We start from the raw sequence: 26267 nt of genomic DNA, 5'->3' as shown, positions 1-26267 counted from the left end.
CCATCTATTAACTCATTTAATGTCCCAACAGCCCTACTATTATCTCATTATAGTGGAGGAAACTTGAGATTTAGAAGCATCAAGGAACTTGTCTATTGTCACGCAATCACGCAATCCAGGTTTGAATTCAGGACTTCGTCATTATTAAAGCCTAAATTCTTTCCACTCTATCACACTAACTCCCTTTACCTAAGCCTGAAGTGCTGTAATGATGACCACAAAACAAAGTTTGGAGCAAAGCTTTTCTTTTTATTGCAGTTATTAGTGAAAGTTACACTTCAAACTGAAGCTAAGCAACACTAAAACCATTAATATTTTAAAATCAAGGATTAAAAACAAATACAACTAAGAACACTTCCAATACACAGAATGGCAGAAAAAAGAGGAGTGGTTCTGTCACAGGACATTTTAGTGACAGTTTGGCTCAGAAAGAATTATGACAATTTCTTTAACATAAAATATTGTAAGTGACTGAACTGCTTAAAAAGCGGCTTGAAGCTTCTCAATCTCAACCCTAGGTTTTTTTGTAGTAAATTTTTTGGGGGGAAAGAAAATTTAAATACCCCCCAAAAGTATTTTTGTTTAAAAACTTTATTTGCCTTCTGCTCATCTTAATGACATATAGTCTTTAAGGAATTAAAATGACAACCATATCCAAAGCCTGGCCCCCAAATACACAGTGATAGGACTCAACATTTGGTGTTTCTAATTATACAGTGATTACATATATATCATAGACTAGCTCCCACCCACCATATAATCCAATTTCCTCTTAATAAAATGTGGCAGTCAAGTTTAATATCATTCAAGATTTTATCTTGTAGCATATTACAAACTCAGACTTACTCCATTGTTTTAACTAATGTTATCGGGTAACCAAACATTAACAAAGGAAGGCTTATAAACATTTTGAAATTCTGCAGTCTCTAAAGTACTACAGTAAATTGTTCTTACTTATGAAAAGCCAACAAAAAATATAAGGCCAGACCAGGTGTAAGACAGGATAGGGAAGATGAGGAAGGAGGTTTGAGTGTCCATCATTTTACCATGCTGGAACTTGGTATATTTGGCAAGAATAGTCAGTGTGGAAAAGGGGGATGGAGAAAGAGGTTACTCTGATTTTATGTAATAATTCAGTTTCAAAACATACTGATATTAACTCCCCAAAATATTTCACATCTGCAGTACAAATAGGCACACACGGTTAAGATGGTTAAAAAGTAAAATTTAAAAGGCTATTTGTCCATCTGCAGGACATTTGCAGGAGGCCCCACCTCCCCACATGTCCTATATTTACATTTTACTTCTCAGAAAAGCCCCTTTTAAAAGAGTGCCATTTCCTGTCCACTACTTCGGGCTTAAAAAAAGCAGCAATTATCACAAGTGGGAGCAGTTAGCAATGCTTTAGGGGTGTGTATTTGTGTGTAATATAAATGTTCTCTAGAGTGAGTGGTCAGATTACACTGGAATGGTTATATTACAATTTTAGTCCCCCAAAGAAAAAAGAAACACATTTTTTCTATATAAACTTATGTAATACACAATGTTATAAACATAGAATATTTACATACACACACACACACACACACACACACATCACTGCTTCCCACAGCCTATGAATGCATCCATATACTAGTTCACAAGAATGATCTTTATTCACAAGATACAGTAATACTTTCATGGGGTCCATAACTGAAGACAGATATTAAAGCTACACATTACAGCAAAAATTGTTTAAAAGTATTCCTGATATATCCAATGTTCTCAGCTATCTCACCCAGCAAGGTGGATTTTTTTGTTCATTTTCCAAGCATGAATCTCCCCAACTTTTCAGTACTTGTAATTCTCATTATCCTATAAAACTAAGATAGATCTCATCTATGTTAGTGATGAGCTGAAAAAGCCCAAACTGCCTGCAACAAGGGGAGATCAGCATCTATAGAGATAAAAAAATAAATGTTGAATGCATTCATACCCTGTGTACCTAAAATGCATCCTTTTATTTCTTAAACAAAACAAAACACAAACCAAACTTGTCTGTTTCAACAAGGAATTGCTTACACAACCTGTGGTGATGTGCCCTTTGTTTTTTTCCTAGAAACAAGAGCCCCTTCCCCTCAGGAAAGTGGGTAAGCGTGTAGAAATGTAAGGTTCTGCCCACAATCCATAAAGATAACTGGGTCAGACGCCAACAGGCTGCCTGATATCACCTGCAGATGCTCAGAACTGAATTTAAATGAAGAAAAAACCCTTTTACTATATTTTAATTTTTACAGGTACATGGTGATTGGAAAGCAACGGTCAACTCTGCAAAGTGGTAAGTGAAATAAGCACACTTTCCTTCTTAAAACCTAACCCCTTACTCCAAAAAAAGGTTCCAAAAAAAGGTACCAAAAATCTGCAAGAAACAAAGGGATAACTATCTGGTTGTACAACAGCCTTTGATGCCAATCTGTAGCAAAAATGCCTGAAGGCAAAAGGCAAAGTTAATTTCTGAGTATCTGATGGTTTCACCACATTAACCTAACTCAAAGTACAATCACAGCTGCCACAGCACCACTAAAAGGAGCTTGGTTTTTGAAGTTACACTTTTTCCAAAGATTATTATAAAGAAAAATTCAGCCTGTGCAATAAATACCTAGCAGGGGAGAAACAGAATACATTTGTCGGTGAACACCATACCAGGATAAAGCCTCAGTTTCTCTTACACTTGTCTGATAAAATGATCTAGGGTAACTAAAGATAGTTTCATAGAAGCAAACTGGAAATGAACCCTTCACACAACAATATTCTTTTATCTTCAACTTCTGAATAGCTCTTCTTTTGGAGAACTCAAGCACTGTCACAAACATTATCCTATTCTTACAACTACTTTGTGAGGGAGGTGAGGGCAGGTATTATCACTACCATTTTATAAGAACCTATAGGCACACAGAGATTAAGGAAATTGCCTTATGGACACAGAGCAAATTAGTGGTAGAGCTCTGACTAAACTCCAAATCTCAGTTCAAGTTTTAGAGCCCTTCCTCCTCGCAAAGGCAACAAGTTCTTAACAGTCTTTTTCCAGTTGTGATCTTCTAAAATTTCCTGCATTTTAAACCTATTTATGTCTTCTCCTTTACAGCTCAGCTTTGACTAGGAAATGAGTTTAAGAAAACTTTTAACATGGAATTCTGCACACACCAAGAGGCATATATGTGAGAGAGAAATCAATATCTATAGAACTAAGGTCTGAAAAAATCATTATGTAAATTAAGAGGAAAGAATAGTCTTAAGTATTCATTCAGTGTAATTTTTACATATTTAAGAAGATGTGTCAGAATAAAAGTAACAAATCTTCTGAAGTTTAAATCAGAGTCTGATTCATTAAAACCAGGAGCTACATTAATTTTCCTTAAGAATATGGGCATCTCTGTTAGAGAAGATTGAAATATTACTTTCAAGAATAATTTCTTTTATCACTTTGCTGTAACATCATATCTCAGATATATATTCTGTTCATATTACCACTCTATAGCTAGCAAAAACCTCTATGGATAGAGATAATACCTGCGGCACTAACACTTTCGGTCTTAATTCTCATTTAACCAAGTTAGGATTTCTTTCCATCTATGTTAACTAGAGTTACAGTCTAATGATTCTCATTATCTCTTTTTTTTGTTTTAGTCCTCCCCCTTTTATTTTTAACAGTGTGTGTGTGGAGAGGGAAAAACTGCACAATTCATAAATGGCATAAAACACTGATTACATCCCAATATAGAATAATGGCACTCAAGTAAATCAAAGAATTGTAGGTCAAAGAAAAAACTTTAGAACCCAAACATGAAAACAGTATTCAGAGTCTCTCAATCAAGCTATAACTCGCGGCATGTGATCTTCCTTTCCCAAGTATTTTAAAGACTCTATTATTTACTCATAGTAGAATTCTATCTAAACTGCCTCTAAATCCTTTTTCTTTTCTTTTTTAAAGAGGAGAAAGGCATTGTACCCTGGGCTAAGAAATGAGAAACCTCCTGGAAAACTTGTAAAGAATCTTACAGGACAAAGTATTAGTGCTTGCTAGTCCTGATTTTTGAATTAGAGAAAGAGCACAGGCACATTTGCAGGATCATCATCAATACTATGAGATCATTTCCTTTCTGTGAAACAGGGAGATACCTGCAGTTAACACTGGAGATCCAAATCTGTTGCTACCAAAACCAAAGGTTTACCTGCTACCAAAGGCTCCTCTTGTTAAACTCCCTGGGATCAAACTGTATCCATTAACCTGGTTGGGCCATCTATGTTAGGCAGAATTCCCCCTTCATTACAATCTACCAGTGTTTCCCCCAAATCTGTTATCAAAATATATTTTCATTACAGGAAAGACTACCTTGTCTGGAAAGGTCCTGTTTTGTGTTTTCTATATACAGGGAAAAGCTGGAGAAGCCGTGTTGATAGCAATGCCATGGCTCTATTTAAGGATAAATACTTCATTTCTTTATTCAGAAGCAACTTCTCTAATCAAAACAGATGCAGCTTTAGATCTGGGACAACAACATAAAATAAATTTAGGTTACAGAGACTCTCTTCTTAGGTTCAAATGGCAACAGTTCCTCTTTTACAATGTGACTGTGAGAACCAGACAAATATCAAACAATTGTAAGGTTTCTCTCCAAGGATTCTGGCAAAGAAACCTTTTCCTTTTCCTCATTTACCCCCTCACTACATACACTTACAATCCCACTAGTCCATTTCTTCACAAAGATCTCCTATCACGTCTGCAAACATTTTTTGTAGAAAGAGTCTTTCCTTCTTTGGTTCTAAAAATAAAGGGCCAAATTAAAGGATTTTTGTTTGTTTGTTCTTCCAACTAAAGCCATGAAGTAAATAAAGATGGAAAGTTTTAGGCATTAAATCAGGGTAATCTCCCTCTCTAGTTTCTGGCATGGCCTCTTAAACATTAAACATAAAATTACAGATGTGCATGCAGTCAATTTTTAGAAATAATCAAAAAAAAAAAGGCAAAGAAAATAAAGTTCTAATGACCAACAATCTCATCTGTTTTCTACTCACATAAGCCTATTCATGACAGTTCTAAGAGATGACTGTAAACTTGAACGAGTCACCAAGTACTTCACCCTGGTAATTCAGTTACTGATGCCAGGTACCCTGACTTATGGAGCCAACCAGTTAAAAGAGCAAAATAAGCTCTATGTGTCAGGTTCCTATGAGCTTTTGGAAGGAAAAAAGAAAATAAAGGATGATTTCTACTCAAAGCTGCCTTAAAAATATTGATCTACAAGAATTATATGCCTGTCAATCTAGGACAATGTTGAAGCATAATGAATAAAACTATTAAAATTATAACTACAATAAATATTCTTAAGAGGGGAGCATATATTTGCAATAAAAATATATCTGACTGATTGAAACATATTGAGTTTTTTAGTATCAACAAATTCCTATAATCAGAATACCAACCTTCAATTAATACTTGATGTAGGGGTAAGGAAGAGGCTGTGTGTGTGTGTGTGTGTGTGTGTGTGCATATCAACCTACTGAAACTGGCAAAAACGTGGGGAAAAAGTGATATGGCTAATGTCTATACGAAATCACATGCTGATTCGTTTTAAATCGTTAAATTTCACATAACATAAAAATAATACTTTTTTCCAATTATAGTTACTTGAAACTTTCTCATTTACCCCTCTCAGTGAAAGAATGTAGTATGGCAAAATGTCATACATTAAACCCTGATAACCTAGAATTTAAAGCTCAGAGGAGGGATAAAGTTTATCTTTTAATCTCTTACAGAAAAAAATGGCTTACCAAGCAAATTCACCATGTAAAAACACAATGGAAATATTTTACCTGTTTAACAGAATTCACTTTTTTCATGCACCTTTATAAAAAGTTAATGTCAATACAAATAATCTTGATTTATTCACTAGGAAACTGGAGTAAGCATATATCCTTGAAATTAATTTTCTATAATCATACTTTTAACTGTCTTCCAATTAATTCACATTCATAATTATTACTTAAATTTTTAAGTAGCTGAAATACTATATTAGTCTTTATCTCTGATTCTACCTAGCCACTTAAACTCTGTTTCTTCACTGATGAAGAAGAAACAACTTTAAAAGTATGGTAGGGTTGAATCAACTTTAAAGGTATGGTAGGGAAAAGATCAGGGTAGCAAATCTTCCACATAACATAATCATGGTGGGGGCTGGAGCACCCCATTTCAAAGTCAATTATCACTGACTTCTGGATCATTTGCTATTTGTTTTCCAGGCCTATGAGAATGGTATCACAATCCTAACACTGGATGATGTATCCATTTAAAGCAGTTTCAATGTAGCTGAAGTTAGAAATAAGAGGTGTAAACAATCAAGTTGCCCCAAAACTGCAGATCAGGTAAAATAAATCCAATCCATTAGTATTAGTTTTCTACTTAAGGGAAAGAAATCTAAAGAAAAGCCCCACCTCCCCTCCACGTTTAGAAATCTGTCTGAAGACTGTCTTTAATGCCCACTATATAAACAACATTAAGTATTCTAAGTTAGAAAATAGTGTTAATGGTTTATTGGTAAAAATCCAAACTCTAGACTTTATGGAATTAGTAGTTTGGTTGGCATATTAACATTCCATCTTAATCTTTGCTAATATTACAAAGAAAGAGGAAAAGCTAGAGATATCTATAAAAATAAAATACCTTAAAACCAATATCTAAGCAAAATATAAAAGTTGCGCACAAATTGCCAATAAATATAAACATCACGATAGAAAAATTAATATTAAAAAAATAAACTCGTAATTGCTATTATGACATTATAAAAAATGAAAAAGTTTAATGTGCATGTATATTTGCAGACAGACATAGTACACTCCAAACAATCAATATAATTTTACTATCATTATTATATAATGCAGCATACAAGGTTACTGAGGTGTGGTTTTTTTTTTTTTTAAGTCTATTTTCTGGAAGAGTGCTCACCAAATTCACAAGCAAGACCTGGTTAGGTGATCATTTACTGCTGTTTACTACTTCCTAGTTCAGGGGAAAATTGCTTTCTGGTAGATTACTAAATTTCCAACCAGTATGAATAGTCCTGCTATTATCCTCCCTCTTACTTATTTCCTCCAAAGCCCAATTTTACCTGTTCTATTTCTAATTAATTGATCATATAGATGCACTGTCATCATTTTTCACCTATGCTAGAAAAAAGAGGGAAACATTTAGAATATTTCTTGCTGCCTGAAAAAGAAAAAATTTCCCTAAAGATAGAGAAATAATCATTTTACTTCTCCTCTTACACTGATTTCCATGATGACTTGGCTCCATCTTTATAAGCAGTCTTCTTTAATAAAGATTAATTAGAAAAGGCTGCTAGTAGATATTTACAGAAGGGTCAATATGCTGGGGGGGAAAGGTAGCCTATGACATAATTTCTGGCAAGTTACCTTTGCCGTCGGGCACTTACTACTATATCCATACTCTTGTTAAAAAGTTAAGCAAACTTGCTGTTTTATATGCCTTATATAATCCCTGCAACACAGCTGAGAACTGAAAGGGTTAATTCTGTTAAAAACTGTGTTTTTAAACTTACAAAATATATTTGGTGAGCATTTACTTAGATACTTTACTGAATAAAAGCTTTACTTGGTTCCCTTGGACCAGATTCAGAACAACAAATAACATTATTTATATGAAACGGTCATACTCTTGGAATTCTAAAATAATTTATCTTTCAAATTTTTAGCCTCATGCTATTTGAAAAATAAAAATCTACAGCACCATCTTCTGAAAAGGCACTTTCTAAGAACCGCCTTACTTTAAAAAATGATTTAAAAATTTAATTCAGTGTCTACCCTGAAGAACATCTCTGCTTTACTGACACGCTAACATAGACACAACATTAGAGTTTGGTTACCTAAGACATTGATTTCAAAAAGGAAGGGAGACCAATGGCCAGATAGATGATTTGGTAGCATCTTAATTTTGTCACACTGTTGGCTACCTGATATTTCAATAGAGCTTCTCATTGGTAAATCTCAACCCTCCACACGAAATTTATTAAACTTCTATTTTAATTCAAATTAAAATCTTTAACTTCCATACTTTAAGAGCAAAAGATTCTTACAACGATGTAAAAATATAGAGCACTATCTTTGATGGGTAAAGAAAAATAAAACTGAACTCGCAGTAGATAATATTAGCACAAGCCTTGACCATTATATCTTAGTTAAAAGAAATGATTTTGACCATCATGGAAAATTATAAACTGAAATGTACCACTTTTAAAAGTAGGAAAAAGTTAAAAATATTTTTCCCTTTGAGGCTATATATATATATATATATATATATATATATATACACACACACACACACACACACACACACACACACACACACACACAGAGAGAGAGAGAGAGAGAGAGAGAGAGAGAGAAAGAGAGAGAGATTTAATTTTTCTTCCTGGGAGTCAGCTTAGGTTTCACTAATCACAGCATCATTTCCAATATTGCCACTGATCAAAAATGTTCTTAGTATAAGCAGGAAATTTTTTAAAAAAGATTTTTTGGAGAAAATTCTGACTTTCACATCTATGTACTGATTTTACACATTATTCTTGGCTTGTTTTCGACTCCTGTCGAATCACAAAGTGCTTTATATGATCAAATGAGAGGGAAAAAGGAAAATAAAGACAGACTTTAGAGTCAGGGTTATACTGCCACTCACAAAGGCCTCACTTGATATAAAGTCTCCCAGGTATTATTATTGAAGCTTTAAGACATCCATGAATTCTCAAAAAGAATGAAAAGGATTAAAAAAGCCAAAATAAAGATGCCAGTTCAATGGTGTCCTTTTGCAGCTTGACTGATAACTCATAAAAGATAATTTAAGTAGCAAGTTACTGTTAGGGGCAACTTTTCTTTAAAAACTATTCAATAGGAGAACATCTAAGAGGATGAGTTAAATAAATATTTAACCCAGGTTTAATGATACTGAATAAAATTTATGCCGAGCTGTCAGTTAAGCTTCTTGGCAAAACATCACTATCAAGTTTTAATAGCAAGAGTACAAAATATTCTAGCTGAATCCAAGTGGCTAGCTTCACAGATTTCATAAAAATCACCACCCATGGCAAATTCATGTTGGCCTCTGAATCAAACACCCACCAAATTCCTTGAATAAGAGTCTCTAATTCCTGGTCTATAATCCATCAATAATAGATCCTTCAGACTGATTACTGGCACTCTGAGTGGTCACCTTTTCCTTAAACACTGAGATCCTCAGCCAGCCGTTTCTACTGAATGGCAACTCAGCTTCTATCTCCTTAGTCATACTTTAAGTCTGTCATGACTAAGCCTGTCATGAGGTCTGTCATACTAAAATCCATTAGAGAATATATAAGTAAACTTTAGGCAGTGGTGGGTCATCAGAGAACCTAGTTTGGAAAACCAGTATAGGTGTTTAGAGGGCTAGAAGTCTCCATGCTAGAAAGTAGAGATGAATCTTTATCAAGTGCCTTCTAAAACACCCAGTACATTCCTACTAGAATCCCACCTAGACTCTCTTGTAGGAAGATAAATAAATTAATAGGTTACAAACAGGAAGATTTCCACAGAAGAATACTTTTTCTGAGAAACTTGTTAAAAGGGCACCTGTACTCCTGTGAAAAATATGCTAAAAACCAGTACTGAGGAGGCTGAGGTACCCTTTTCCAAAACTGCTAAAGTAAAAATACACATTTCTAAAACAAAGGAAGAGTATCCTGATATTAAATTGAAACTAAATTGGCAGCACCCTTTGTTACCTTGATATTTCATGTTCTTAAATCTTATTTAGGAAAAAAAAAAAGTCTAACACTAGCCTTGAATCCTGCTCATTTCCTTACTGTTAAGTGCAGTAACTGTCAGACTCTACTTCATTAAATAAATATAGCAGCTACGGTATTATAAATGCATGGTCCTCAATGCCAGTAACTTGATACTGTAATATAAAACATGTATCAGCACTTTACACATTTGCCATCCAGAATATACATTAAACTCCCAATTCTGCTTCACATGAAAATCTATTATACCAGTTGCTGGGACTGACATTTTAAAGTCACTCTTATATCACAGAAAACAGCAGACAGAAGTTTAGCATTCATTGTATAGTTAGTGAGCAAGGGCAGGAACAGAAAGGTCACTGTTGAGTTTCATGACCATTAAACTCAAAACAACCTTTTTTTTTTTTAAATAAAAAAGATCAGCAATTCTACAACAGAAGTATAATAATGAAACAAATTTCAAAGAATATTTGCCACTTAGTATTTACCTTAAAGTTCTAAGCACAAAGTTTCTTATAATTAAGTTTGATATACCAATTTGTTAGTAAGCAAAATAGAATATACTATACATATTCTTTCAAGTTAACCAACTTTAAACTAGCAATGTTGAAACTCTAAGAGCACCCTAAAAAGAACTCACTTCAAAGGTAAAGCTTTATGTTAAAAAAAATTTTTTTTCCTCTGTAAAAGTCCTTCTAAATAGTTTTAAATTATGGGCTTTACTTTAGCACATGTGAGATTAAGTGACTGAAAATTAGGTAAAGCAGGTAAATAGGGAAAGGTTATCTACAGTTCTTCCCTGGGCCCTAAAGTTTTCCACATCAATCTGTACAGCTCCCACTGATAAAGGAAGATGTTTTACTCATACTGAGCAAACATACGCCATCAGATTTTTACCACCTAGGATATACTATTTTCTTCTCTTGCCTATGTTCTTGACTATATTCAGTGAAATTTCAATGTAAAAAAAATACACTCTTTATAGAAATTTTTTGGAGGAGGGGGGAGGGTTGGGAGAAAAATGTATACACTACACAAACATTACCTTATGTAAAGAGCTTTAAAACAGTGTTGTAAATTGCATTTCAGACACTTCAATATAATAAACATACAAAATACAGTACTTTCTTAGTTTTCTGGCAGAGGGACAAAAGATTTCATACCTGTTGGAGGATATGGGCTCAGATTTTAGGCTCAAAATACAGTAAATTGGCAATAAGTGTGGATTATAGGTAAGAGAGAAACTAAAGAGCTAATCCATTTGTTTTCATGTGCAGATGGAATTCTGAAAGGTTAACAACAATGCCCACTGGAAACAATCTGTAATATCTATACTCTGAACCAGTGCAAAAAAAAAAAAATTAAAATGCAATTTTCATGAGTTACAAAGTGCAAAGCTCCCCTGAATCCAAGGTTACTGATAAACTCGGTTTTGACAGCTTTATAGTATTTTTTAATATCTTAAAGTGAAGTCAATAAAACAAAAGTTTTGCAAAACTTTTTTCAACATTTCAGTGATTTAACTCATTTCAAATGCTCAAAGTCCTAACTTCCTTTGTCACCATCACCCTAATTTTAAGAGGAAAGTTACACTGGTGATGAAGTAGCAAAAAAAGTTTTTAAAATATCATTTTATATTTTCCTGACTCATTTTAGTAAGTGAAAATGGGCACCTTACCAGTATGATTCTTCAATAAACATGATCTATTCTCAAAGAATTTAAATATCTTCTAAATCTTAAGCTAGTCGCTGTCATTACTTAAATCAAAGTTCTTCAACCTTATTTCTAATATTCAAGGTCAACACTCATTTAGGAAATTTAACTTCCTTCATTTTCATTATGATTTTTATAAGACATGCTTTAAACTTGAAAATTACAAAACTTTCCTTCTGAAATTAAGGCTATATACTTTGCCCTTTTAAAATTATGGAGGTGCCTGTTTCTCCCACTATCTGTGGTAAAGATGTCAAACAGACACAGCTTTCTTTTAAAACTGCTTATTGCACTAAAAGAGAGCAAAAACAAGTTGTCATTTCTTAAAATAAACATGATTATATTTCTATAAAAGATGTTGCCAATATGATTCTATAATTATTAAAGCACTATTCTAATAAATATAAAAGAAAAGGAAGCTATACTTCAAAACACATACATATATGTTTATATATATACAACACACATATATATAAAAATATATATATATGAAAATCACATTAAGGTATGAGAGGCAGCAAATAAACTAGTAAAAAAAAAAACCAAAAAAACCCTCCACAATCCCTTCTCTCCACCCAATTTCAGAGGTCTCAACCCTACACAGTTCCAATCATTTAAAATATTTACCCTTTATAAAAGTTTTAAGGGATTTCCATGTATAACACATAGAAACAGAAGACTTTAGAATACATATCACTTATATATAGAGAGAGTTACAACTTCTGACAAAGTTGTGTGTGTTTTTTTTTATATATTTATAGCAGCTTTAACAAACTCACTAAAGAAAAAGAATAGTTTAGGTTGCTACTGCTTATGTACACATTGCACAAATGGCAAATGTAAGTTGAGAGCAGGAGGGGGCAGACATTCACTCTCACAAAAACATATTTTTTATATATATATGTGTGTGTATATATATATATAGATAGATTCTTAAGAAAGCAATACCAAGAGTTGAGGACTCAGAATTATGTATGAGACAAGACAGGAGTAGGGCGTGCAAAATAAAAATCTAGTTTGCCATGCTTCATATTCAAATGAACCAGATACATGAACATCTGAATGTTACTGGTAGCATCAGGGAAAAACAAATGTAGTTGATGAAGGCAAGCGTGGTAGAGAGAGAAATCATAGTGGTGGTGGGAGGATAATAAAAGGGAAAGAAAGTTCCCCAATGGAATGAACTATAAAATATATACAGAGATACATATATATCTATTATCAGTATAGATCCAGATATATATGCATATGCAGTATGCATGTATATAAGTAAAATATACAGATAACTTTTACAAGAATACATGAATGCACATTTTTTGCACACATAATTGTGAACAATCACTTTGATTATTCATATAGGTGTGTTTTTTAAAAAACCATCATTTACTTTTTCTTTACTTTTTTTTTTTGCAAAGAGTTGTGCTGCCAAGCAACTTGAGGTAAAGGCATTAAAAGGGTTAGACTACAAGAAAGTGAAAACAAAATGATTGCGATACTTCCTACAGGAGACCGCACAAAAAAGCAGTTGGCTGGTTTCATATTGCATAATGGTGCTGTGTTCCTTGATGAAGTAAACAATCTTCCTTGTATCAACATAAAGATCATACCCTGGCCCCCACACAGCGTTGGTTTCTGTATGGCTGGAGGCATCCCCACTCAGCTGACTCCACTGGAAACATAAGTTGTATGTTGATTCATCTTCCAGTTCTTCCTCTCAGAGAATATTTTTAGACTTTTTAAGCAAAGTACATTGTGCGTAAGGTATCTTGGTGAATCTGTACAGCCTTGGCAAGAGCTTGTGGATCTCGTCCATTGCTCTGTCCTGAAACGTGACTTCCTTCAGCACTGTAAGAAAAGTGGCAGTGAACACAAAACCAAACCCTATTCTGATGTAATAATTCTGAAAAATATTATTTGTAGAAAATTTTTAAAAAATTAAAAAAAATAGAGGCCAGTATAATGAATTCCTACATATCCATCATCCAGTTTCAATAATTATTAACTCAAGGCCGATTCTGTTTTACCTCTCACCTCTCCAGGATTATTTAAAAGTAAATCCAAGACATCCTATAATTCTGTCTGTATATATCACTTTTATTACCAATAATCTCTCCCTTGAATTAACCTGGTAAAGCAACAAAATCACTACATCACACTATTACTAAGAAGCCCAGACTGCACATTTTAATAGGAACCCTCATCTTGGGCAGTCAGTTCTATCATAGCTTTTCATTTGGATCACTGACTCTTCTAACAGCCTGTGGAACTTTAATTCTAAATGGCAGTACTTTATGGCAAAGAGAGAGGCACCTACTTACATGTAAACACTTAAAGAAATTTCCCACGAAAATCCTAACACATAGAACATACTTGGATTTGGGTGAGAATCTGTACTTGTTATGCTTTTATATTACCTGTCATGTTCTTTGTCCACAAGATGATATCTGGCTCTAAATGCTACCAGGTGAGCATAATACGCTGGTGCAGGTATAGAAACAGATCGTGTGCAGCGCACGTAAGTGTGGCAGAGCTGGTAAGTTAGCAGTTGAAGTTCATCTGCAGTAAAGCAGTTATCATCCCATAAAACATGATAGTGTGAAGGACGGCTGGTACCCTAGAGAAGGCAACGGAATATTCTGCTGATTTCTAAACTTTTAAATAAATATTCACCACAGACTAAGTTAAGTGAAAAAACAAGCTTTGTACATTAGCAAAATATATCCTAATTTAATAATCAATAAAAAAACATTTAGCTGATTTGGGGTATATACCCCAAAGAAGTAAAAACAGGGACTCGAACAGATATTTGCACACCTAGGTTCAAAGCAGCATTATTCACAATAGCCAGAAGGTGGACACAATCCAAGTATCCACTGATGGATGAATGTATAATAAAAGGTGGTGTGTGTATGTATGTATGTATATGTATATATATGTGTATATATATAACGGAATACTATTCAGTCTTAAAAAGAAAAATCTGCCACATACTGCAACATGGATGAACCTTGATGATGTTATGCTAAGTGAAATAAACCAGTAACAAAAGGACAAATATTGTACAATTCGCTTACATGAGGTACCTGAAGTAGTCAAGTTCATAGAGACAGAAAGTAGAATGGTGATCACCATGGGTTGGGGGGATGTGGGAATGGGGAGTTAGTGTTTAATGAGTACAGAGTATCAGGGAAGATGAAAAAGTTCCATAGATAGAAGGTGGTATGACTGCAGAATAATGTGAATTACTTAATGCCACAGAACTGTATATTTAAAAATGGTTGAAATGGTACATTGTATGTTGTGTGTTTTTTACCATAATAAAAAAACAAGAACATTAGTTGAGCTCCTATGTATTAGTCACTATGCTAGGGACTGTGAATTCAAAGAAAAACAAAGTAAACAATGTCAAAACAATGGAAACATAATTCAGTAGAGGAGTAGAGGAAATAGAGCATCTGTAATTATAAAACAACTAATAAATGGCTATAGTACTACTGGTACTTAGTCCTATATGAGAATACCAAAGGAAGTAATTGTGAGGGTGAGCCCTGGGGGTTCTTTACCAAGAGGGGAATGAGTGAGATTTGGCCATTATGGGATGGGTAGGGTGAGGAGACACTGGAGAGAATGAACAGCCTTAACAAAAGCACGGGGGCATAAAATTTCATGGCATATTTGGGGAATAGCTAATAGACTAGGATGAACAGAATATGGGGCATAAGGGGAAAAAGATGAAATTGAAATGACATTTGGAATCAGACTGAATGAAATGCTTAGGAATTTGGACTTTCACCTGTAGGCAGCAGGGAAAGCACTGCACAGCTTTTTTTTAATAGGAGAGGTTTTGGGTGTGATAAGATTGGGGGTTTTATAAAAGTAACATCAGCAGTAATATGGAGGATGGGTTAGAAACAGAATCATGATGAAGCAGAAAATAGAAAATCTGAACAGGCCTATTACTAGTGATTGAATCAGTAATCAAAAGCCTCCCAACAAATAAAAGTCCAGGACCAGACAGCTTTACTGGTGAATTTTACCAAACATTCAAAGAAGAATTAATACCAATCCTTCTCAAACTTCCAAAAAATAGAGGAGAAGGGAGCTCTTCCAAACTCATTTTACAAGGCTAGCATTACCTTCATACCAAAACCAGACAGACAAGCATGCCTCAAGAAAAGAATTACAGGCCGATATCCCTAATGAACATAGATGCAAAAATCCTTGACAAAATATTAGCAAACCAACTTCAACATTAAAGGGATCATAAACCATGATTAAGGGGGATTTATTCTAGGATGTGAGGATGGGTCAACATCTGCAAATCAATCAATGTGATACACCACATTAACAAAATGAAGGATAAAAATCATATGATCATCTCAATAGAGGCAGAAAAAGCATTTGAGTATTTATAATAAAGACTGTCAATGCAGGTATAGAGGGAACGTACTTCAACATAATAAAGGCCATATATGACAAGCCCACAGCTAACATCATACTCAATCATACTCTAAGATCAGGAACAAGACAAAGATGCCCACTCTCACCACTTTAACATAGTTATTGAAAGTCCTAGCCAGTGAAATTAGCCAAGAAAAAGAAATAAAATATTATACAGATCTTCCTTGACTTACGATGGGGTTATGTTCCAATAAACCCATTTTAAGTTGAAGATATCCTAAGTCAAAATGCATTTAATACACCTAACCTACTGAACCTCATAGCTTAGCCTAGCCTAACTCAAACGTGTTCAGAACACTTATGTTAGCCAATAGTTGGGCAAAATCATCTAACACAAAGCCTATTTTACAATAAAGTGTTAAATACCTCATGTAATTTATTGAATACTGTACTGAAAGTGAAAAACAGAATGGCTATATGGGTACAGAATGGTTGTGAGTATATCAGTTTTTTACTCTTGTGATCGTGTGACCTATTGGCAGCTGTGGCTTGCTGCTGCTGCCCAGCATCATGAGAGTATTGTACTGTATATCACTAGCTGGGGAAAAGATCAAAATTCAAAATTTGAAATACAGTTTCTACTGAATGCATATCACTTTCGCACCACTGTAAAGTCAAAAAATAGTCAAACTATCATATGTTGGGGACTGTATATTATAAAGCTATACTAATTAAACAGTATGGTAAAAACAGGCACATAGATAGATCAGTGGATCAGAATAGAGCCCAGAAATAAACCATGCACATATGATCAATTAATTTATGACAAAGGAAGCAAGAACTTACAATGGGGAGAGGACAGTCTCTTCAATAAATGGGGTTGGGAAAACTGGACAGCCACATGCAAAGAATGAAAATGGAGCACTATCTTATAGCATACACTATACACTAAAATTAACTCAAAATGGTTTAAAGATTTAAACGTAAGACCTGAAACCATAAAACTCCTGGAAGAAAACATAGGCAATAAGCTCCTTGATATAGGTCTTGGTGATGATTTTTTTTTTTTGATCTGACACCAAAAGCAAAAGCAACAAAACCAAAAATAAACAAGTAGAACTACACCAAATTAAAAAGCTTCTGCACAGCAAAGAAAGCCATCAGGAAAACAAAAAGGCAACCTACTAAATGGGAGAAAATATTTGCAAATCATGTATCTGATAAGGGGTTAATATCCAAAATATATAAAGAACTCATACAATTCATAGCAAAAGAAAAAAATCCAGTTGAAAAATGGGCAGATCTGAATAGACATTTTTCCAGAGAAGACATGCAGATGGTCAACAGGCACATGAAAAAAAGGTTAACATCATTAATCATCAGGGAAATGCAAATCAAAATCACAATGTGATATCACCTCATAGCTGTTGGAATGGCTATTATCCGAAAGATTAGAAATGACAAGTGTTGGTGATGACAGAAAAGGGAACTTCTTTTCTGGGGGGGGGGCATATGGTGGGGCATGCGGGATCTTAGTTCCAGGGATTGAATTCATGCCCCCTGCATGGAAGCGTGGAAGTCCTAACCACTGGACTGCCAGGGAATTCCCTGGGAACTTCAAAAAAAATTTTTTTTTGTATTGAAGTATAGTTGATTTACAATGTTGTGTTAGTTTCTGGTGTATAGCAAAGTGATTCAGTTATACATATATATACATTCTTTTTTATATTATTTTCCATTATCATTTATCACAGGATACTAAATATAGTTCCCTGTGCTATACAATAGGGCCTTGTTGTTTATCCATTCTATATATAATAGTTTGCATCTACTAGTCCCAAACTCCCAATCCATCACCCCCGCCACCCTAGCAACCACAAGTCTGTTTTCTATGTCTGTGAGTCTGTTGCTGTTTTGTAGATAAGTTCATTTGTGTCATATTTTAGATTCCACACTAAGTGATACCATATGGCATTTGTCTTTCTCTTTCTGACTTACTTGACTTAGTAGGATAATCTCTAGGTCCATCTATGTTGCGGCAAATAACATTATTTCATTCTTTTTTATGGCTGAGTAGTATTCCATTGTAATATACATACCACATCTTCTTTATCCATTCATCTGTTGATGGATATTTAGGTTGTATCCATGTCCTGGCTATTGTAAATAGTGCTGCAATGAACACTTGAGTGCATGTATCTTCTTTTCTTTAAAAAATTATTTATTTATTTTATTTATTTTCTCTATTTTTTTGGCTGTGTCGGGTCTTAGTTGCAGCATGCGGGATCTTTTGTTGCAGCGCACAGGTTCTCTCTCTAGTTGTGGCAGAGGGGCTTCTAGTTGTGGTATGCTAGTTTTTCTTTCTCTAGTTGTGGCGCACAGGCTCCAGAGTGCATGGGCTCTGTAGTTTGTGGCATGCAGGCTCTCCCACTGAGGTGTGAGAGCTCAATAGTTGTGGCACACAGGCTTAGTTGCCCTGCGGCATGTGGGATCTTAGTTCCCCGACCAGGGATCGATCCCAGGTCCCCTGCATTGGAAAGCAGATTCTTTACCACTGTACCACCAGGGAAGTCCCTCATGTACCTCTTCTTTTACTAAATTCCCTCACTTCCTTTCCTTCTTTTTTAAACATTTATCTATCTATCTACCTATCTATCTATCTGTCTATCTTTGGCTGCTTTGGGTCTTTGTTGCTGCATGTGGGCTTTCTTTAGTTGCGGTGAGCAGGGGCTACTCTTTGTTGCGGTGCGCGTGCTTCTTGTGGTGGCTTCTCTTGTTGTGGAGCACGGGCTCTAGGCACGTGGGCTTCAGTAGTCGTGGCTCACAGGCTCTAGAGCGCAGGCTCAGTAGTTGTGGCACACGGGCCTAGTTGCTCCGTGGCATGTGGGATCTTCCCAGACCAGGGCTCGAATCCGTGTCCCCTGCATTGGCACGTGGATTCTTAACCACTGCACCACCAGGGAAACCCCCTGCATGTATCTTTTGTATTTATAGTTTTCTCTGGGTATATGCCCAAGAGTGGGACTGCAGGATCATATGGCAACTCTATTTTCATTATTATTTTTAAAAATTAATTAATTAATTAATTAATTATGGCTGCATTGGGTCTTCGTTGCTGCGTGCGGGCTTTCTCTAGATGTGGTGAGCAGGGCTACTCTTCGTTGCGGTGTGAGGGCTTCTCATTGCGGTGGTATCTCTTGCTGCGGAGCGTGGGCTCTAGGCGTGCGGGCTTCAGTAGTTGTGGCACGTGGGCTCAGTAGTTGTGGCTCACAGGCTCTAGAATGCAGGCTTGGTAGTTGTGGTGCATGGGCTTAGGTGTTCCGCGGAATGTGGGATCTCCCGGACCAGGGCTAGAACCCGTGTCCCCTTTGGCAGGCAGATTCTTAACCACTGCGCCACCAGGGAAGTCTTGGCAACTCTATTTTTAGTTTTTTGAGGAATCTCCATACTGTTTTCCATAGTGGCTGCACCAGTTTACTCTCCCACCAACAATGCATAAGAGTTCTCTTTTGAACCCTCCTACACTGTTGGTGAGAATGTAAATTGGTGCAGCCACTATGGAAAACAGTATGGAGGTTCCTCAAAAAATTAAAAACAGAAATACCATATGATCTAGCAGTTCCACTTATGGGTATTTATCTGAAGAAAACAAAAACACTAATTCAAAAAGTATGCACCACTATGTTCATTGCAGCATTATTTGCAATAGCTAAGATACGGAAACAACCTAAGTGTCCATCGATGGATGAATAGATAAAGAAATTGTGATATATATATATGGACATTATGCTAAGTAAAATAAGTCAGACAGAGAAAGACAAATGCCATATATCTGGAATCAAAATGAATAAATGAAAAATAATTTAAAAAGCACGGTCAAAGATACAGAGAACAGATTGGTGGTTGCCAGAGGCAGGGGTGGGTGAAATGGGTGAACGGTTTTTGTTTTTACTTTAAATCAACACCACCACCACCACCCCCATGGGAAAAAGAAAAAGAAAAAAAAGAAAACAGGAAGAGGCTAAAAGCAAGGGGAGCAATTAGGAGGCTGCTGCACTAGTGCTGGTTTGAGATGATGAATGTATGAAGTATGAAAACGGCAGCGGTGAAGGAGGAAAGAGACAGGTTAGTTCGTACATTAGCAAATATTTGTTTATCCGTTTTCAGACACTGTGCAAGATTTTGGGGATAAAGTTCAAATTACTACCAAATCCTACCTCCCCCAAATTTGTATGTTTATAATGCATGTATAATATATTGTACATTCACACATTCAGTATTTACTGAACACTCACTATATGCCATGTCCTATATCAGATTCTGGGCACACAGTAATGAATAAGACACACATTCCAGTGATGAGACAGATAGCACATAAATAAAACCATCAGAAACTGGGCTATCAAGATAGACCTAGAGTCTGTCATACAGAGTGAAGTAAGTCAGAAAGAGAAAAACAAATACTGTATGCTAACACATCTATATGGAATCTAAGAAAAAAAATGTCATGAAGAACATAGGGGTAAGACAGGAATAAAGACACAGACCTACTAGAGAATGGACTTGAGGATATGGGGAGGGGGAAGGGTAAGCTGTGACAAAGCGAGAGAGAGGCATGGACATATATACACTACCAAACGTAAGGTAGATAGCTAGTGGGAAGCAGCCGCATAGCACAGGGAGATCAGTTTGGTGCTTTGTGACCGCCTGGAGGGGTGGGATAGGGCGGGTGGGAGGGAGGGAGACGCAAGAGGGAAGAGATATGGGAACATATGTATATGTATAACTGATTCACTTTGTTATAAAGCAGAAACTAACACACCATTGTAAAGCAATTATACTCCAATGAAGATGTAAAAAAAATAGAGAATTAAAATGTAGGGTAGCATGGAAGACTGACTATGTCTGTGGTTACATTAGATTCCACGGTTAGAGAAGGCCTGTCTCTCTGAGAAAGAGACATGGAAGTGAGCTCTGTATGATAAGGAGGTCTTGTAAGATCAGGGGAAACAGCATTTCAGGCGCAGAGAAGACATAGGGCTAAAGTCCTAACTATTTACAATTCATTCAGTTCTCTCCCATCACCATTCTAGTCCCAACCACCAGTATCTTTTGCTTGGACTATGTTAAAAGACTCCTAACTGATGTCCTCAATATCACTCTTACTCCCCAGTACAAACAGTACTTAAATAAGAGTGAATTAAAAAACAAAACATAACACACACCTAATTATGTTAGTGTCTAGTTTAAAGTATTTTAATAGCTTCCCAATGCACTTAGACTAAATCCAAGTTCTTATCTTTGCTCAACAAGGCCCATAGGGTCCAGCCTAGGCTACCTCTCTAACTTACTCTCATACTGCAGCAGCAGCCTCCATTTGATTGCTTCAGTGGACAAATTTTTTTCCACCAAAAGGGCCTGTATATGCGCCTCCTCCTCATTCTTGGCTTGGTTAACTCCTACTCATTCCTCAAGATCTTATCTTAAATGTCATTTCTCAGGGAAGCTTTTTGTGATCTCCCAATCTAATCTAAATCAGTTCCGCAATGAAGTCTCTCTTCCTATCTTTACTTTCCTTTTATTGCACCTAACCCAATTTATAAGTATGTATTTGTGCAATGACTTACTTAATAAATCTCCCCCAATACACTAAAAGAGGAAAGTATTGTGTTATTTGTTCACTCCACATACCTAGTATCAACACCTATCTTCTAAGAGGTACACAATAAATATCTGTTGATTGAATAACCTCTGCCTTTTGGGACCTTATAGACTAGTGGAAAGGGGAGAGAAAGAAAAGTTTGATTACAATGCTGTGTAATAAGTGCAACAAAAAGGTATGCATAGGGTGCTCAGGCAGTGCAGAGAGGGGCACTTGTCTTGGGGAAGGATACAAGACTACTGGGAAGAGCTGATGTCTGAGATGAGTCTTAAAGGATGAGCAGGAGTAAGTTAGGGAAGAAATACTTAAGGTAAGGAAGCAGCATGGACAGGATACTTATGAGAATTACCTAAAAAGTAGTTTAGAATGGCTGCAGCTGTGTTGTATGTTTGTGTATGTAAAAGAGAGGAGACAGTTATACACAGAGGAAGAGAAAAGGAGAGGGAAGGAGTAGGAGGGAAGAATAGGAGGGAAGAATGGGAGAAAAGAGCGAGAGACAGAGAGACTGAGGGTATAGCAGCAGCGAAGGGAGCAGGATAGTGGATATAAGGACTTGAGTCTATAGGTTGTCCTAGGAAGATGAGACTTCACCTTCAATGGATGTGAAGCACTAAGTAGATGAATGATAGGATCTTAGCTTTTTTTTTTTTTTTTAAATAAATTTATTTATGGTTGGGTCTTCGTTGCTGCACCGTGGGCTTTCTCTAGTTGCGGCGAGCGGGGGCTACTCTTCACTGCGGTGCACAGGCTTCTCAGTGTGGTGGCTTCTCTTGCTGCGGAGCACAGGCTCTAGGCGCACAGGCTTCAGTAGTTGTGGCTCGCGAGCTCTAGAATGCAGACTCAGTAGTTGTGGCGCACGGGCTTAGTTGCTCCACGGCATGTGGGATCTTCCTGGACCAGGGCTCGAACCCGTGTCCCCTGCATTGGCAGGCAGATTCTTAACCATTGTGCCACCAGGGAAGTCCGGATCTTAGCTGTTTTAATTAATCTAATGAGAACAGACTAAATGAGGGCACCCAGGATCATCATGTAATTATATAGGAAAGTAATAATGAGAACTTGAACTAAGCAGGGGAGGTGAGGATAATAAGAGATAGGGGCTTCCCTGGTGGCACAGTGGTTAAGAATCCACTTGCCAATGCAGGGGGCATGGGTTCGAGCCCTGGTCCGGGAAGATCCCACATGCCACTGAGCAACTAAGCCTGTGCGCCACAACTACTGAGGCTGCGCACTAGAGCCTGTGAGCCACAACTACTGAGCCCACATGCCTAGAGCCCACGCTGCACAACAAGAGAAGGCATGACAATGAGAAGCCCGTGCACTGCAACAAAGGGTAGCCCCCGCTTGCCGCAAGTAGAGAAAGCCCACACACAGCAACGAAGACCCAACACAGCCAAAAAAGAAAAAAAAGAATAAGAGATAGGTCTTAGACTAAGAAGATAGATTCTGTAGAGTTCAGGGATTCCATTAGATAAGGGTGGCAGGTGAGAGGGTACAATCAAAAATAACTTCAAGATCTGGAAATCAGGAGAAAAGTTGTATCTGTAAAAAGAGATTTCAAAGTCATAAATATTACTTGAACTTAAATTTTTTTTTTTTCGGCTGTGCTGCACAGCCTGCAGGATCTTAGTTCCCTGACCAGGGATTGAACCCAGGCCCACGGCAGTAAAAGAGCTGAGTCCTAACCACTGGACCGCCAGGTAATTCCCTGAACTTAAAATTTTAAAAGGTGGGTGGGAGCTTCCCTGGTGGTGCAGTGGTTGAGAGTCCGCCTGCCGATGCAGTGGACACGGGTTCGTGCCCCGGTCCAGGAGCATCCGACGTGCCGCGGAGTGGCTGGGCCCGTGAGCCATGGCCGCTAAGCCTGCGCGTCCGGAGCCTGTGCTCCGCAACGGGAGAGGCCACAACAGTGAGAGGTTCGTGTACCGCGAAAAAAAAAAAAAAAAAAGGTGGGTGGAAGAAGAACGAAACCTAGAAAAAACAGAAGGGTAAGATGACAGGTAGGATAAAATGTGTAGTGGAAGCCAAATGGTAGACGGTTTTGATGAGTGCATGATTATAACAGAGTCAGAAGTTACAGAGATCAAGGAGCAATAATGGTGGGGCAGAAGGCAGTTTGCTATAAGCTGAAGAGGAAATAAGTGTAGTCTTTTTTGTTCTTAATGTAAACCTTTTATAGAAGTAAATATATATAGAGAAAAATTCATGTACCATACATGTAGACTGATGAATTTTTCACAAAGAGAATATACCCATGAAACCAGCACCCAAATCAAGAAACTCAATGTTAACTGCAACCACAAAGCCCCTTTGTGCCCTCTCAGGGTCACTACCCTACCTGCCACCCTGGGTTCCTTGGGATACATGGAGAGAAACTTAAGGTTAAAATATGTACTCGAATGATAATAGATTTTATCTCAGAAGGTACTTTTAACTTTGTTTTGCTGACTGTTACCACCCACCATGAAAATGTAACACATTGATTGTAAACAGGAGCAGTTATAAGAACAAATATAAGTGAGTAGGACAATAATTTTAAAGCCCTAAGAGTGAAACTGGGGTTATTGTATGTGGGACATATAAAGCTTTAAGATTCAGATATACAGTTAGGTACATCTTCCTGAAATTTCTATTTTAATCAATGGCAAGTATACTAAAATAATTTTGGGCTACATTCTCTCAGATATTCTGCGAATGTGGATTCACTCTCTGCTGCTGGAAAGTTTGAGAAGCACTGAATTACAGCTTATGTTTTACTAAGTATAGCTAAAAAATTAACAAAAAGATTTTCTGAAAATAAGACTTAGAATTATTTAACTGAAACTTAAAGCTGTAATTCTACAACTAAACTCTTTCACATGCTCAATATCTGCCGGTAAATGTCAAAGTTTTCTATGAAGTATTATTATCAAAAAGAATATATCAAAGGAACAATCAGGTATTTTAGATTTTTTTGAAGTTTTACATTAAATTAAGGACATAGTTTAGGGAGATGCCTTCTATTAAAATACTTATATTCTGGTACTTTCGTAGAAATAAGTCCCTCTCAAGGTGAAAAAGGGGATATGATTTAGTTACTGAAAGTTTCATCTAATTTCATGTGGAAAAAATCTGAAGTGCAGAGAAGAATATTTCTTTCTCTTTTTTCTGAGATTAAAAAAATATGCCTAAGAACAGAAGTTCCTGAATAAAAACATTTCACCCAAAGTATAGGCTTACCTGTATTCCAGCATGGCTACAGAGGTAAAAATCAAACTCATATGGGTGTGTAATGTCTGTATCAACTGTTGTTCCAGCTGGGATATTGCCACTTCTTCCGACCTAGATTTGTTTGGTCAAAGTTTAAACAAACAAGACAAAGGTAAAGAATGTGTCTGAAAGCACTTTTAAAAAGATATAAATACATAGGCTGATCCCATGTTTCACTACTTTTGGCTTGAAATATTACTTAAGCAGGCATTAAGAGCAGACCTTATTCTAGTCCTAGTTCCTATTCTTAAATGTTGCTGAAAGTGAAAGCTGATAACAAAGAGTTATTAGTCTCTACTGATGCTTAGTTGGTAGTTGATCGCAATATGGGTAGAAAACTTAAAAAAAAATTTTTTTTAAAGTTACTTTAAGTGCTCCAATTTATGACATCTGTGCAGAGCAGGTACTCTTGAATGTGCAGTTTTATGAAAATTAGTATTTTTCTCAGAGAACCCTATATTTTTAGAGGGAAAGAATGCTGACAACAGCATCAACTGGAGTCACCATTTGTTAACCATTTATATGCCAGGTACTTTACATACGTTATTTCTAATCCTCATAATCCTGCAAGTTAGGTATTATTCCCATTTGTCTGGGGGGAATCTACAGCTCAGGAATACAAAATAACTTGCCCAATAGCATACAATAAAGGGCAGAACTGAGAGTCAAACATGGAAATGACTGCAAAAGCCCTACTTCTTTTATTTCATATTAGCAGTTTCAACATCTTGTAAGAAAACAGATACCATGATTTTCTCTGAGTAATACATGATGTAAATGAAAAAGTTCGAAACTCCTGATAATGAAAGTCTCCTAATAAAACACTTTAAATGCATATATATACTTACCTCTACCTCCTTATCCCTAACATATTTAAAATCATTAATTGTAAGTCAAGGTTTACAAGGCTAACAAATCAGAGACTCTTTTACTGACTCAGACATTATTTCTGCTGTGTGAGGGACTGTTACCAGGTGGTGGCTGGAGTTATATCTGTGTGGACCAACCAGCTAGCTTCACCAAATCACAAAATAAAGAAAACAGTTCATAAACTACTAAATTATGCCTATTCTTAACACACAAATCTCCTAATTAATATATATTTGTAAATTTTATTCTCTTTAGAGAGGCGGCAGAATGCCTGGGTTCATATCAGAGCTCCACCAGTTTCTAGTCATGAAATCTAGGGCACAGTATTTTCCTCTCTATGCCTATTTCCTCATTTATAATTATCTCTCACCTATTATGATTAGTAGATTTAGAGCAAAGATGAAAGAGAAGCAAACAAATGAAGGAAAGGCACAATTAAACATCAGTTGCAAGAAATCATTAAATCTAACTTAGGTTTTCCTGATCTAACTTTTGAAGAAACCTTTGGTTTTCTAGGTACAGAAATGTAATTTGGGGCACAGGC

General features: G+C 36.3%; 1 protein-coding gene across 4 annotated transcripts in view; it reads right to left on the bottom strand.

The window, feature by feature from the left end:
- Positions 1–6778: 6778 nt before the first annotated feature.
- Positions 6779–26267, bottom strand: part of AGO3 (argonaute RISC catalytic component 3) — a 122458-nt gene continuing 102969 nt past the window's right edge. For 3 of the 4 annotated variants that reach the window (XM_082615312.1, XM_082615314.1, XM_082615313.1), the window contains 3 exons: positions 24824–24925; positions 13956–14155; positions 6779–13386 (listed from right to left, as the gene is read on the bottom strand). In XM_082615312.1, coding sequence (XP_082471438.1) covers positions 13278–13386; positions 13956–14155; positions 24824–24925 — 411 coding nt within the window. In that variant the 3' untranslated portion in view covers positions 6779–13277. The remainder of the gene's footprint in view (positions 13387–13955; positions 14156–24823; positions 24926–26267) is intronic. The other variant, XM_082615311.1, reaches the window with a different exon arrangement.

This window comes from Mesoplodon mirus, assembly GCF_964341445.2.
Source record: "Mesoplodon mirus genome assembly, chromosome: 3".
In the NCBI taxonomy this organism is placed as follows: domain Eukaryota; kingdom Metazoa; phylum Chordata; class Mammalia; order Artiodactyla; family Ziphiidae; genus Mesoplodon; species Mesoplodon mirus.
The sequence above is the reverse complement of the archived record's forward strand: the minus strand, read 5'-3'. Positions and strand labels throughout refer to the sequence as shown.